The 16,023-nt window shown below is 41.3% G+C and overlaps 1 protein-coding gene across 1 annotated transcript in view; it reads right to left on the bottom strand.

Moving 5' to 3' along the window:
* The window catches only part of samm50l (sorting and assembly machinery component 50 homolog, like), a 49,044-nt gene that overhangs the window by 7,580 nt on the left and 25,441 nt on the right, over nt 1-16,023 (bottom strand). The window contains exon 14 of the mRNA XM_051954232.1: nt 13,465-13,606. Within this exon, the coding sequence (XP_051810192.1) occupies nt 13,465-13,606 (142 nt within the window). The remainder of the gene's footprint in view (nt 1-13,464; nt 13,607-16,023) is intronic.

Below are 16,023 nucleotides of genomic sequence, written 5' to 3'. Positions count from 1 at the left end.
ATCCCATTAACATTAAAGGAAATTATTCTTAGCGGACTATCATTCATTTGAGTCATTGAGCTTGTTTTCACCTTCATGGGTTTGAAAAGCATTCCCCTCTCCATAAGAACATATAGAGAGTAAACAACAACAAAAGGGTGATAACACAGAATACAAAGAACAGGATAATAAAAGAAAAAAAATGTGTCCTTGGTTACTTCCAACATAGAGGTCATTTTAAAGATCTTACACAAGCCTTTCAAACAAGGCTTCAAGGGAAAGCCCCTCTTTCGGGACAGATTGAGAGGGCCCTTGTTGAAGATAGTTGCAACAAAACGTCCCGTTTCTTCCCTGTCATTATAGCTTTTTTCCCCTTATTTACCACAACAACCAGTTAAAGTAAAGTGATTATTTGTAACACTGTTATAGAGCCTGGTGCGGCCAGTTTACAGTTCAAATTTTTTATAGTGAGTGCCCCGAGTGTTTTTATTACCTGGAAAACAGGTTAAGAGGGACCAGTGTTCAATATTTTACATCGCAGATGGTTCTCTTCTGAAGGCTTGCAGTCTCTCCTTAAAGCTCACCTCTGGGGTGTGGGTCGCCCGTCTGTTATTGCGTTGGCTGGGTCTCTCCCACGACAGCTGCTGTAGCTGATCCATAAGTGTCTCGGCGGGCTTAATGATTTCGACCGGGAGTCCCCTTCTTGACAGGTCCCGCGAAGCCTCCCCTGCCGTCTCGTATACTCGGATACCATCTTCGTGTCGAACTTTAAGCTTGGCCGGGTAAAGGGTCTGGAACGGGATCTGTCTCTCTTTCAAGACCTTCCGTATTTCAGCGTAATCCCTGCGCTTTTGGAGAATACATGGGGCGTAATCATTGTCCAGGTTTATCTTCTTCCCGCACCATATGAAGCCTCTCTTTTGCCATGCCAGGCGGAGTATCGTTTCCTTAGTTCTGTAACTCAGGAATTTTATTAGGATGGATCTTGGCTGTGCATCCTCCGGTGGCTGCTGCCCGAATGCGCGGTGAGCTCTTTCGATTTGCAGCGGCATGTCCGCAGGTACGTCAAGATTTTCTCGGAGTAACTTTTCGACGAAGGAAATCATAGATGAGGCCTCTTTTTCTGCTCCTTCCGGTATGCCATATATCCTTACATTATCACGCCTGGATCGGCTTTCTTGGTCGGTTATTTTTTCTTCCAGTTTGGTTTGGAGCTTAACCTTTTCTTTCAGAATGTCCTCCGTATTTTGAATTCTTTCCTCAGCTTTTGTAATCCTGCTTTCAGCCTCTTCCAATCTGGTGTTTGTTTTCGTTATTTCTTCCTTTATTCCTTCCAACTGCTCTCTGTTGTCCTGGCGAAAGCCTCTCAGCTCCTGGAGGATCGTTTCCAAGTTTACGCTCTCTCTGCCTGACATTGTTTGCGTGGTTGCTTTTGTTAGCTTGTTAGCGTTAGCACTCACGTTAGCCTCTGGGTTGGACAGGCGTCGTGGCTCGTCTTGCTTTTCTTGTTGCGTTGTGTTCTTCTTAGGTTTGTTTCTGGTTGCCATTAGGCACCCCTTTCAAGTCGTCATAAGTTTAATGTAGGAAAATGGCAAGTTCTGGGGGTTTTACAAAGATATCTCGTCAGGGTTGATCAGGAGAAATTCTGTTAAGCAGCCATCTTAAAGGTGGTCATCCTGGAAGTCCGGAGCTGTCATTTTTAACTCGGCGGGTCCGCCGGCTGCTCTCCCCGGTTACAGACTGCTCAGACTCCCCGGCTGGCTAGCTATCCCCTGCTAGCTGCTCGGCTAACACCTGCCGCTCCTCGCCGCTCATCTGCACGGGACAAACCGCGCCTGTTCCGGCTGTCAACGTCCTAGTCGCCCGCTAGGAGCTCCGGACAATGCGCTGCTCATTCGTGGGTGACTTTTCACGGCCGTGGGGGGGTTTAAGGCACACTTTGCCCAGCGGATTAATTTTTTTGGCCACTAAAAGTTGATTTTGGCTCCTAAAAATGTCTAAATTGATGTATGTTGGTGGCCCAAAAAATGTCATTTGGCGACCGGACCTCTCGGCCTTAAATCGAGCGCTGGTACGTGAGGCTTTAGGACTGTGTTTCTGATGTAGTGGTCAGCAGCATGGGGGCCTCACAGGGGACAGTGCTCTCTCCCTTTCTCTTCATCCTGTACACATCGGACTTCCAATACAACTCTGGGAGCTGTCACCTCCAGAAATTCTCTGATGATACAGCCATTGTTGGGTGTGTGTCTAATGGGGACGAGTGGGAGTACAGGACAGTCATCTCTGACTTTGTCGACTGGTGTGAGCGAAACCATCTGGCAGCTCAACGCCAGTAAGACGAAGGAGATGACCATCGACTTCCGCAGGAGGAGGGCACCTCAGACTGCACCAGTGAATATCCAGGGCATAGACATTGAGATAGTGGACTCATACAAATACCTGGGTGTTCACCTCAACAACAAACTGGACTGGTCACACAACACAGAGGTCCTGTACAAGAAGGGCCAAAGTCGTCTCCACCTGCTGAGGAGACTGAGGTCCTTTGGAGTGTGCAGGACTCTGCTCCGGACATTCTATGACTCTGTGGTAGCGTCTGCTGTTTTCTATGCAGTGGTCTGTTGGGGAGCAGGGAGCACTGACAGGGTCAGAAAGAGACTGAACAGACTGGTGAGGAGGGCCAGTTCTGTGCTGGACTGTTCCCTGGACTCCAAAGAGGAGGTGGGAGAGAGGAGGATGTTGGCAAAGCTCACATCCATCAGGGACAACCCCTCTCACCCACTGTATGACACTGTGAAGTCTCAAAAGTAGCAATTTCAGCAGTAGACTGAGACACCTAACCTACAAGACGGAATTCTATCGCAAGTCATTCATTCCATCTGCTATAAGACTTTATAACATCAGCATCACTGGCTGATGTTTACACAAAACTGGACTATCACACAATCCCTTACCACATAATCTGCACAGTTCTCTCGTACTTCACATCATTCCATAAGCCACCTTTCCCATCCTACATCCTGGACATATTGTGATTGTTATTATGATTATCATTATACTGTTGTTTATTGTTGTTCTACTGTAAGATGTATGCTGCTGTAACATGGGAAATTTCCCTGGACGTGGGGAATAATAAAGGATTATCTTATCTTATCTAATCTTAGTTCAGGCAACTGGACTTATTCTTGTGATCTTGAAGACGTTTCGTCTCTCATCCGAGCAATTGTGTGGTTATAGATAAAAACCTGCGCATAGCCACCGATGTAACCCTAAAACATCAGGTCGTTTAAGGCCAGTATTCTCCTCAACGTTACTACAGAACTCTGCCGTAACAGTCAGACCCTGGGGGACAAACTCCAGATACACAACCACAGGAAATTTGATGAAAAGAGCATCCTAATGGTGCTCCTGACCTGAAATATCATGTCCACATTTGGAAACAACTTACTCTTCGACTGTGGAAACTGCCATTTCTTCTCTCTATGGTAGCTGCAGACCCACCAATCACCACCAGTAACTAGACGAGCCCCCAGTAGAGGGCAGAACCACGCCCATGCATGATACTCTGTATCAATTTTGTCTCAGTGGGTAGAGTGGCCATCTTGCAACTGTAGGGTTGCTGGTTCGATCCTCGGCCCGTCGTGCTCATGTCACGACAGGCCGTGTTCATGTGCTCATGCATGTGTCCCTGAGCAAGACACCTAACCCCTAATTGCTCCTGATGGGTCGTGGTTAGCGCCTTGCATGGCAGCTTCCGCCATCAGTGTGTGAATGGGTGAATGTGACATACCTTGTAAAGCGCTTTGGGTACCTTGCCATCTACCATTTACCATCCTACGTATATCCCTTCCTACTTGATCTGCTGACCTCTAACTCCAGAACTGAGCAGGGGACCTTAGACCGATCTTCAGTGCCAAGTTTGATTATCCTGACTTCAGCACTTGCAGAGATATCTGACCAGACATACCCACATACATACTTACCCAGCCAGCCAGCCAGATACCAAAGCGAATGCAGTAACCCCGCTGACGTACGTCAGGCGTGGTTAATAATTATTTTTTAACCAAGAACTTAGTTAAGGACAAAATAAATTTAAAAAAGAAGAAATTACCCAAAGATAATCAACAAAATGGCTACTTTCAAAAAGAAAAAAAAAAGGCATGATCACACTGTCAGGCTACATAGCCAAATCTGAATCTGGTCGAACCTTTTCGAGATCGAGTGTTGGGCTACTTGTGCAGGTGCAACCCGGTCTCACAAGGATTCGTGAAACTATCACGTAAATTAATCTATGGTTACGTGCGCACCAACACGATTTTCTCATGTTTTTCGTGTTGCTCACAACGAAATTCAAACCAATGTGTTTCAAGCGGAGGACTTTTCATGCCACTCAGAACGTATTTCAAACGAATATTTTTAATGTAAACGCGTTGCGAATCAAAGCGGAGGACTTTTCATACCACTCAGAACGTATTTCAAACGAATATTTTCAATGTAAAAGCGTTGCGAATCCAACGCTATATTTTGCATTACATCGTCCCATACATATAATGTGATGCCTTTATTTTTGCTGCAGGATTTGGGTATTTGAGATTAAAAAACGTTAGTGTTTGTTTGTTTGCAAACGGGTTGGATTTTGTTTTCATATCTGAGTCTTAATCACATCTGAATAGAACGTTTAATTAATCAAATATTCCTCGTGTGTCATGTTTCTCCTCGGTCTGATTTAAGCGAGTTACGTAGGGCATTTTGAATCGGTATATTATATTTTTAATGTAAAAGCATTGCGAATCCAACGCTATATTTTGCATTCGCAGGGGCCGGCAATTAGATGTGGCTTCGGGCCAAAATTTGTGTAAACATTATTCGGCGGTTTGACCGACGGGCCGGTGCGCTGGTATTTATTAAATAATTTTGATGAGTGGGTATCCGATGCCCGTATAGCTCAGCACGTTAAGCAGGTGACTCATGTACAAGAGCTGGTCTCGGACGCGGGTTCGATTCCGGTTTGCTTTATTATAATATTTTGGAAGTTTTTCATACACAAATGCAGATTTCTAAACGGACTGCTGTAAAACTTTTTAACATGATTGAAGATATCAAACTCATGGACAACTCCTAACCCATTGGACATTCATGCGGACAGACTCCTGTTTCAATTAAAAAAAAAAAACAAAAAACAAAACGTGCAGCACTTCGGCACCTTTCTTCTTCGGTGGTGTCTGTGTAAAACAATGTCCAACATGCAAACAGCACACCTAGCGCCATGAAGCACAAAATGCAGGTGTAAATCAATGGGGTGCTGAACATAGTAATATTCATAGCGGAAATAATAGATAATAATAATAATGATAGGTAATAGAATATTCTGAAATTAAGCTCGACTGTAGACAGGTATTTTGCAAACACTGTGAACACACACACACACACTAATATATGTTAGAGAAGCAGATAATGGCAGTAAAGTCAATTATTTTAATAATTTGAAGAGACAATATATGATTACGCTATATATACATATATAAACAAAATACTGACTAATGAACACATATTTCTATATAAAACTATATATATATATATATATATATATATATATATATATATATAAAATATCATTTTCTGACATATCTTTTTTAATATATATGTATGAATTATATTGATAGTCTATATGTGATTTATATAATAATTTTCTCTGATATATAACTTCTGTCTATTGTTTTATATAAAAATATGTGTTCATTAGTCAGTATTTTGTTTATATATGTGTATATAGCGTAATCATATATTGTCTCTTCAAATTATTAAAATAATTGACTTTGCTGCCATTATCCGCTTCTCTAACATATATTAGTGTGTGTGTGTTTACAGTGTTTGCAAAATACCTGTCTACAGTCGAGCTTAATATCAGAATATTCTATTACTGTTAATCCCACTATGAACATTAAAATACGCCGAACCATTTGTCCTGTATCATAGCTACATGTATGACGTTTGCAGCAAAAAAATTAAAAAACGCGTGAAAATCAGTTTAATATTCAGAGTTAAGATGGATTAAATGCGCTGTCAAACGGCGCTGAGTGGAGCGGATGACCGGACCAAGATGGCGGCCCCACCGCTCGTCAGCCCCAATAGGCAGTAGCGCTCGATGCGGCGTCTACTTTTTATTATGTCTATGGTGCTGAATGCTCTGGGAGCAAGTCTGCAGTGAAAACACTTTTGAAGGGGTCAAGGGTCACTAAATCAAGGTTCAAAGGTTCAAGGGTTCACTTTATTGTCGTATCATTCCACATTTGCACATGAAACAATATGAAATTTGACCCTGGTCCCAGTTTCAGCCATCAAAAAAATATAAAAACACTCTCATAAAGACAATATAAGTATAAAGAGACACACTAATATATACAAATCTGCAACATAGATATATGTGCAGTGAACCAACAGTTTGTGCAATATTTAGTAGGTAAATGAATAAAGAGCCTCGTCCAGTAGTGCAGTGTGTGTATGAATGTGTGTATGGTTGTGTGTGTATGTGGGGATGCGTGCATGCATGTGTATTTGCGGGGGAGAGGTGGTGATGATATGAAAACAGAGTCTACACAGACCTGTTCAGTAGCCCGACAGCTTCGCGGAAGAAGACTTCAAATGAAGGAGACATTTTGTGCAACAAGTATCATAAAAGTCATTCCCAGTGGAATTCAAGTCTGATATTGTGTGGGACTATTCAGAGCAGTCACATGAAGCACTGTATCTGTTTTCAAGGGTCTAGCCCCACGGGAACCCGCGTTTTTCAGCAGTGAGGCCTGCTAGCAGTGATGCAGCCTGAGGCCTTCAGACATGTAAAAAAAAAATCCTGCTCGGTCATTTTTGGGTCTAGTGACACCAAATCGTACACGCTCCTAGTAGACCACCTCCTGACCTTGCATATTTTTTTTCAGAGAGTTTACTCAAAAGGGGCTCGATCATGGCCCTGTTTCTTACTCTACGGTTAACCCTTTAATGTCCAAATGCTTCAAAACGGGCTAAAAAGGTCAAAATCTCGCACAATCCTAAACCAATTTGGACCAAACTGCACAGGTTCTATATACAGAGACTAATGTGAACGCTCATGCACGTTTCAGACCTCCAGGAGCCCTGAAGAAGGAATGAGGGCAAAAAAAAAACACGTTTTTTCATAAATGTCCCTCTTTTGCTCTCATTTCTCTTCTGTAACACTCAGAGAGCTGAAACCTGGGATCTGGTACCTCTGAAACATCTAAAATCTAAATCCACTAGAACTGTTTTGCTAGCCCCTCCCAAACCGGAAGTAGCTCCAGGAACGACCTAGAGACTTGTGCTTCAAATCAATTGTTTACCAAGGTCACCTGAATCACCCCTAAAAGTTTCAGCTCATTTGATGCAAAAATTACCGATTTGTGGGGCTTCATAGTCCAAAAATGTCAAACTTTGACCCTGCGCCAGGGGTCACAGGAAGGTCACAGAGACACCAAACCAGCACAGTTCAGCTCCAAATATAGCCTAGTATAACATACTAAAAGATCAGCCCCAGGGTCCCAGTAGAAAAATCTGACCAAGTGTTCATGTTTGAAAATCAGGTCTTGTCAGACTTTTAAACCCTGAGAGCCTTCTTGCCAGTGGAATTAGACCCTCACCCTAATTTTTTACCTAAACGGGACGAAATCTTAACCACAAGTACTAGGGCCCTCGGTGAGTCGGTATGTACAATTTCAGCCTCCTAGGTCAACAGGGGGCCAGATGGTACCTAATATTTGACTGAGTAGGTGTGCTCTCCATTCTCCAAACTTCAACATGGTACCATCTGGCCCCCTGTTGACCTAGGAGGCTGAAATTGTACATACCGACTCACCGAGGGCCCTAGTACTTGTGGTTAAGATTTCGTCCCGTTTGGGTAAAAAATTAGGGTGAGGGTCTAATTCCACTGGCAAGAAGGCTCTCAGGGTTTAAAAGTCTGACAAGACCTGATTTTCAAACATGAACACTTGGTCAGATTTTTCTACTGGGACCCTGGGGCTGATCTTTTAGTATGTTATACTAGGCTATATTTGGAGCTGAACTGTGCTGGTTTGGTGTCTCTGTGACCTTCCTGTGACCCCTGGCGCAGGGTCAAAGTTTGACATTTTTGGACTATGAAGCCCCACAAATCGGTAATTTTTGCATCAAATGAGCTGAAACTTTTAGGGGTGATTCAGGTGATCTTGGTAAACAATTGATTTGAAGCACAAGTCTCTAGGTCGTTCCTGGAGCTACTTCCGGTTTGGGAGGGGCTAGCAAAACAGTTCTAGTGGATTTAGATTTTAGATGTTTCAGAGGTACCAGATCCCAGGTTTCAGCTCTCTGAGTGTTACAGAAGAGAAATGAGAGCAAAAGAGGGACATTTATGAAAAAACGTGTTTTTTTTTTGCCCTCATTCCTTCTTCAGGGCTCCTGGAGGTCTGAAACGTGCATGAGCGTTCACATTAGTCTCTGTATATAGAACCTGTGCAGTTTGGTCCAAATTGGTTTAGGATTGTGCGAGATTTTGACCTTTTTAGCCCGTTTTGAAGCATTTGGACATTAAAGGGTTAACCGTAGAGTAAGAAACAGGGCCATGATCGAGCCCCTTTTGAGTAAACTCTCTGAAAAAAAATATGCAAGGTCAGGAGGTGGTCTACTAGGAGCGTGTACGATTTGGTGTCACTAGACCCAAAAATGACCGAGCAGGATTTTTTTTTACATGTCTGAAGGCCTCAGGCTGCATCACTGCTAGCAGGCCTCACTGCTGAAAAACGCGGGTTCCCGTGGGGCTAGACCCTTGAAAACAGATACAGTGCTTCATGTGACTGCTCTGAATAGTCCCACACAATATCAGACTTGAATTCCACTGGGAATGACTTTTATGATACTTGTTGCACAAAATGTCTCCTTCATTTGAAGTCTTCTTCCGCGAAGCTGTCGGGCTACTGAACAGGTCTGTGTAGACTCTGTTTTCATATCATCACCACCTCTCCCCCGCAAATACACATGCATGCACGCATCCCCACATACACACACAACCATACACACATTCATACACACACTGCACTACTGGACGAGGCTCTTTATTCATTTACCTACTAAATATTGCACAAACTGTTGGTTCACTGCACATATATCTATGTTGCAGATTTGTATATATTAGTGTGTCTCTTTATACTTATATTGTCTTTATGAGAGTGTTTTTATATTTTTTTGATGGCTGAAACTGGGACCAGGGTCAAATTTCATATTGTTTCATGTGCAAATGTGGAATGATACGACAATAAAGTGAACCCTTGAACCTTTGAACCTTGATTTAGTGACCCTTGACCCCTTCAAAAGTGTTTTCACTGCAGACTTGCTCCCAGAGCATTCAGCACCATAGACATAATAAAAAGTAGACGCCGCATCGAGCGCTACTGCCTATTGGGGCTGACGAGCGGTGGGGCCGCCATCTTGGTCCGGTCATCCGCTCCACTCAGCGCCGTTTGACAGCGCATTTAATCCATCTTAACTCTGAATATTAAACTGATTTTCACGCGTTTTTTAATTTTTTTGCTGCAAACGTCATACATGTAGCTATGATACAGGACAAATGGTTCGGCGTATTTTAATGTTCATAGTGGGATTAACAGTAATAGAATATTCTGATATTAAGCTCGACTGTAGACAGGTATTTTGCAAACACTGTAAACACACACACACTAATATATGTTAGAGAAGCGGATAATGGCAGCAAAGTCAATTATTTTAATAATTTGAAGAGACAATATATGATTACGCTATATACACATATATAAACAAAATACTGACTAATGAACACATATTTTTATATAAAACAATAGACAGAAGTTATATATCAGAGAAAATTATTATATAAATCACATATAGACTATCAATATAATTCATACATATATATTAAAAAAGATATGTCAGAAAATGATATTTTATATATATATATATATATATATATATATATATATAGTTTTATATAGAAATATGTGTTCATTAGTCAGTATTTTGTTTATATATGTATATATAGCGTAATCATATATTGTCTCTTCAAATTATTAAAATAATTGACTTTACTGCCATTATCTGCTTCTCTAACATATATTAGTGTGTGTGTGTGTGTTCACAGTGTTTGCAAAATACCTGTCTACAGTCGAGCTTAATTTCAGAATATTCTATTACCTATCATTATTATTATTATCTATTATTTCCGCTATGAATATTACTATGTTCAGCACCCCATTGATTTACACCTGCATTTTGTGCTTCATGGCGCTAGGTGTGCTGTTTGCATGTTGGACATTGTTTTACACAGACACCACCGAAGAAGAAAGGTGCCGAAGTGCTGCACGTTTTTTTTTTTTTTTTTTTTTTAATTGAAACAGGAGTCTGTCCGCATGAATGTCCAATGGGTTAGGAGTTGTCCATGAGTTTGATATCTTCAATCATGTTAAAAAGTTTTACAGCAGTCCGTTTAGAAATCTGCATTTGTGTATGAAAAACTTCCAAAATATTATAATAAAGCAAACCGGAATCGAACCCGCGTCCGAGACCAGCTCTTGTACATGAGTCACCTGCTTAACGTACTGAGCTATACGGGCATCGGATACCCACTCATCAAAATTATTTAATAAATACCAGCGCACCGGCCCGTCGGTCAAACCGCCGAATAATGTTTACACAAATTTTGGCCCGAAGCCACATCTAATTGCCGGCCCCTGCGAATGCAAAATATAGCGTTGGATTCGCAATGCTTTTACATTAAAAATATAATATACCGATTCAAAATGCCCTACGTAACTCGCTTAAATCAGACCGAGGAGAAACATGACACACGAGGAATATTTGATTAATTAAACGTTCTATTCAGGTGTGATTAAGACTCAGATATGAAAACAAAATCCAACCCGTTTGCAAACAAACAAACACTAACGTTTTTTAATCTCAAATACCCAAATCCTGCAGCAAAAATAAAGGCATCACATTATATGTATGGGACGATGTAATGCAAAATATAGCGTTGGATTCGCAACGCTTTTACATTGAAAATATTCGTTTGAAATACGTTCTGAGTGGTATGAAAAGTCCTCCGCTTTGATTCGCAACGCGTTTACATTAAAAATATTCGTTTGAAATACGTTCTGAGTGGCATGAAAAGTCCTCCGCTTGAAATACATTGGTTTGAATTTCGTTGTGAGCAACACGAAAAACATGAGAAAATCGTGTTGGTGCGCACGTAACCATAGATTAATTTACGTGATAGTTTCACGAATCCTTGTGAGACCGGGTTGGCAGGTGGCACAATCTGTGGTCAATTCCAGGGTTCTCGTCAGCGCATTTCAGCATAACGGCCCGTTACACTGTCTAACGGGCCGTTAAGACTGCGTAACGGCCCGTTACGCTCAGTTTACACTGTGATTAGGGCCGCTCCGCCAGCGCATTTCAAAGATTGCGCTGTTGTTATGAGAGTGTGTGGCTCCGTCATGAGAGAGGGAGAGAGAGCAGCGTGTGTGTGTGGGAGAGAGGAGGAGGGAGGGGGAGAGCGAGTGAGAGAGACGGGCAGTCGGTGCAGTCGGTAGAGGTGGAGAGGTGTGTAGTTGCTGGGTTGGAGGTACTGTGCGGTTCAGCCACTGTTTATAGACAATAAAGGATGCAGTGTTCTTCGATACGGCTGGGCTCCTGTGTCTTTGCCTCTACGGCTGCTGATGAAGTGAAGGGGGTTAGCCCCGGGCTTCCTGACCACGGTCGGGGGCCGAACAGGAAGGGTTAACACTGTGATTAGGGCCGCTGCGCTGTTATTTTGACAGATAACGCCATGTGCGTTTGTTTTTATCAACTGGGTGCCTATCTAGGTTAATTTATGTCTCCCCACCTCAGCCGTACTTTCCTGTCGATTGACCTGTTCCTGTCTATTGCGCATGCGCGTTCCCGTCAATTGCGCACGCGTGCGTGCAGGAGGACCTACCGTTACACTGAAAAAAAATCCTGGCGAGAACCCTGAATTCTACAACAGTCCTTCTAGATTTTTTCCCCACATCTTTATGTTGATTTTATAAAAAAATATACACAACAGCTATGGTACACTAAAATATCTGACTTGTGGGTAGTAAAAATACAGACTTGTTTTTTTTAATGTGTTTTCAAAATAAATATTACTTTGTCTATACTTTCCTACTGATTATATTAAATCTTTGACGATGCGTCTGTCGTCTTCCTCAGAAGCTTCATCTGACGTGTTGATGACTTGTCTTTTTATCAGGTGACTGACCTGACAGTTTCTCACAGATCTGTCCTGTCCGATGGTCTCTGGAGGATGGAATCCCAGGAGTTTTAGAGGGTGTAAGCCCCATCGTTTAGGTTCATGGAAGCATAGTCCATAATGTGGGTATGTGGGACAGGTAGAGAATCATAACGTTGGAGGCCAGCAAATATGGATAAAAGAGGCCATTGAGATCAGAAAACGGGCTAACGATTCCATGAACCTGGATGAGGGGTCGGTCTGCCAGACACTGACAGATCTGTCAGGCTGGTTACTTGATAAAAGAGACGTCATCAACACGCCAGATGACGCTTCTGAGGAAGACTGCAGACGTATTTGAAACGTGTCAAGGTAAAAACCTCCTTAACTAAATTGTCAGTTGGAAAGAAACACCAATCTAATATAAAGATGACAGAATGAACACAATCAATCCATCACCAGTAACGATCCTCCACGTGAAGATCGGACTGTCTTAATTGCTTACTGATACAAAAAGTGATGCTTTCTTGTCTGCTCCAGTTTGCCAACCATGGATAGATCACAGATGCCCACCTACCAGTGCTCATGTTGTCTTGCACTTGCTGAATATTTACATTACTGTTAACTGAAAAGCAGATCTCTTTAGAGAGTGTGTACACATGAGTGTTTTTTACTCATTCAGCACACAGTCTGTCTAGTTCACTAGGTTTAGATGAGCTCCAGTTTGTGGCCCTCATTTGGGTCACAGAGCTAACTATTGTTTTTCAAAAAGTAAATGAACCAGCAATGTTTGAAAAACCCAAACACTGACCATTGTTCGAAGGTATCTGGATGAAAAATATTCCATCTGCTGAATAACAGATTTTAACTAATTTCCCCAGTTGGAAGTCTCTTTCTGATATACGCTGATGTATGAGGGGCACAAGCTGGGAAAAGGCTCAGGAGTGTTGCTTAGTCTGGAAAATCAGGCTTCGTTTTGCCAGCAAAATAGCTGTGATTTTAAGTTAGATTTTGGGTGATTATACATATTTAATTTTTTCCCTTTCCCTTTGTGTGCTTGTCTGAGTTCTCAAAATATGTATGGCGATCGAATTCTGCAAACCCTGATCATTGCCATCGGAACACTAAATGATGTATAATGTCCGTATTCCTCGGGCTATGAAAATCTCTTTAACCCTGTACAGTCTCTGAGTGTCAGGAATAGCGGTGTTCCATTTCTCTCCTACCTGTCTCCACTCTGGACTCCCATGGGCACACAATAGTTCAGCTCCAGTCTGGCGATGTTTCCGAGCCGTAGCACGATACCTGCTCCATACGACCAGCGAATGCACTCAGCTAATTTCTGAAGGTGCGCTCTGGGACCCTCACCTGTATACATAACAGACAACAATGTCATCACATCTGGGAAAAACGTAACATGCACTGGAAAAAAGGCCCCTTTCAAAACAAGAAAAAAACTTATCTCAAAGAATTTTTACCTTGAAATAAGTGAAAAAATCTGCCGATAGAACAAGTGAAAAATGGTATGGTAAGATTTCTTGAAGTAAGATATGATGTTTAAAATATTGAGATCTTAAAATTAGCTGGGAAAACTTATTTTAAGCTCTATTTTACCAGGATTGTCAAATTTAGGTGTCTTAACCCTCCTGTTGTCCTTATTTACGGCACCAAAAAATATTGTTTCCCTGTCTGGAAAAAAAATCCTTAAGTTCAGCAAAAAATTTCCAAAATTTATAAAAATTTGCAAAATCTTCAGGGGGAAAAAAATCCTTAAAAGTTTTATTTAAAAAAATCCTCAAATTTGGCAAGAAATAAAAATGTAAAAAATGTAAAAAATAAAAAATGTACAGATTTTCAAAAAATTCATAAAATTCTTCCAAAGAAATTCCTAAAAATACCGAAAGTGATTCCATATATATCAGTAAAAGTTCTAATGTTTTCATTAAGAACATTCAGGGGGAAAAAAATCAACCAAAATCCAGCAAATTTCGCTGGATTTTGGTTGATTTTTTCTGAATGTTCTTAAAGAAACAATTTTTTTTAACATTTCTATTTTTCCACCAAAAAAATGTTAAAGAATTTTCTTCCACAGAATTTTGAAAATGTGGAAGTTTTCACTGTGAAAATATCTATTTTTTTCCACATTTTAAAACTTTGAAATGGGTCAATTTGTCCCGCAGGATGAAACGATGGTTAAAACAGGATAATTTCAAGATTGTTTGACTTAACAAGATATTTAAGATACATTATCTTAAAACAAGTCTCTCCATCTTGCTGAAATGTCACTTGTTAAATGAATTTATCTTAAATCAAGTGGGATGAGACATTTAGACTGAAAAAAAAGACAAATAGACTTGGTAAGATTTTGAGTTTTTGGTCAGTTTTGTGACACAGTCTAGATTTTTTACTCCCCAAGAATTTCTGACAGCTGTTGTCCAGAATCTTTGAAATTACAGAAACATACGACCAAGACATTTGAGTACACACGTGGACAAAATTGTTGGTACCCCTCAGTTAAAGAAGGAAAAACCCACAATTCTCACTGAAATCACTTGAAACTCACAAAAGTAACAATAAATAAAAATTTATTGAAAATTAAATAATCAAAAACAGCCATTACTTTTGAATTGTTGATTAACATAATTATTTAAAAAAACAAACTAATGAAACAGGCCTGGACAAAAATGATGGTACCTCTATAAAAGATTGAAAACTATTTGACCAGAGTGACATGATTAACTCAGGTGTGTCATTTAATTGACATCACAGGTGTTTCCAAACTCATAATCAGTCAGTCTGCCTATTTAAAGGGAGACAAGTAGTCACCCTGCTGTTTGGTGAAAAGGTGTGTACCACACTGAACATGGACAACAGAAAGCGAAGGAGAGAATTGTCCCAGGACATCCGAAAAAAAATTATAGACAAACATCTTAAAGGTAAAGGCTATAAGACCATCTCTAAACAGCTTGAAGTTCCTGTGACAACAGTGGCTCATATTATTCAGAAGTTCAAGACCCACGGGACAGTAGCCAACCTCCCTGGACGTGGCCGCAAGAGGAAAATTGATGACAAATTGAAGAGACGGATCGTTGGAATTGTATCCAAAGAGCCCAGAGCAACCTCCAAAGAAATTAAAGGTGAACTCCAAGGCCAAGGTACATCAGTGTCAGATCGCACCATTCGTCGTTGTTTGAGCCGAAGTGGACTTCATGGGAGACGACCAAGGAGGACACCACTGCTGAAAAAAACTCATAAAAAAGCCAGACTGGAATTTGCAAAAATGCATGTTGACAAGCCACAAAGCTTCTGGGAGAATGTCCTTTGGACAGATGAGACCAAACTGGAGCTTTTTGGTAAGGCACATCAACTCTATGTTCATAGACTCAAAAACCAAGCATACGAAGAAAAGAACACTGTCCCTACGGTGAAACATGGAGGAGGCTCAGTAATGTTTTGGGGCTGCTTTGCTGCATCTGGCACAGGGTGTCTTGAAAGTGTGCAAGGTACGATGAAATCTGAAGACTATCAAGGCATTCTGGAGAGAAATGTGCTGCCGAGTGTCAGAAAGCTTGGTCTCAGTCGCAGGTCATGGGTCTTCCAACAGGACAACGATCCAAAACACACAGCCAAAAACACCCAAGAATGGCTGAGAGAAAAGCGTTGGACTATTCTAAAGTGGCCTTCTATGAGCCCAGATCTGAATCCCATTGAACATATGTGGAAGGAGCTGAAACATGCCATTTGGAGAAGACACCCATCAAACCTGAGACAACTGGAGCTGTTTG

The sequence above is a fragment of the Acanthochromis polyacanthus genome, chromosome 1 (assembly GCF_021347895.1).
Source record: "Acanthochromis polyacanthus isolate Apoly-LR-REF ecotype Palm Island chromosome 1, KAUST_Apoly_ChrSc, whole genome shotgun sequence".
Lineage (NCBI taxonomy): Eukaryota > Metazoa > Chordata > Actinopteri > Pomacentridae > Acanthochromis > Acanthochromis polyacanthus.
The sequence above is the reverse complement of the archived record's forward strand: the minus strand, read 5'-3'. Positions and strand labels throughout refer to the sequence as shown.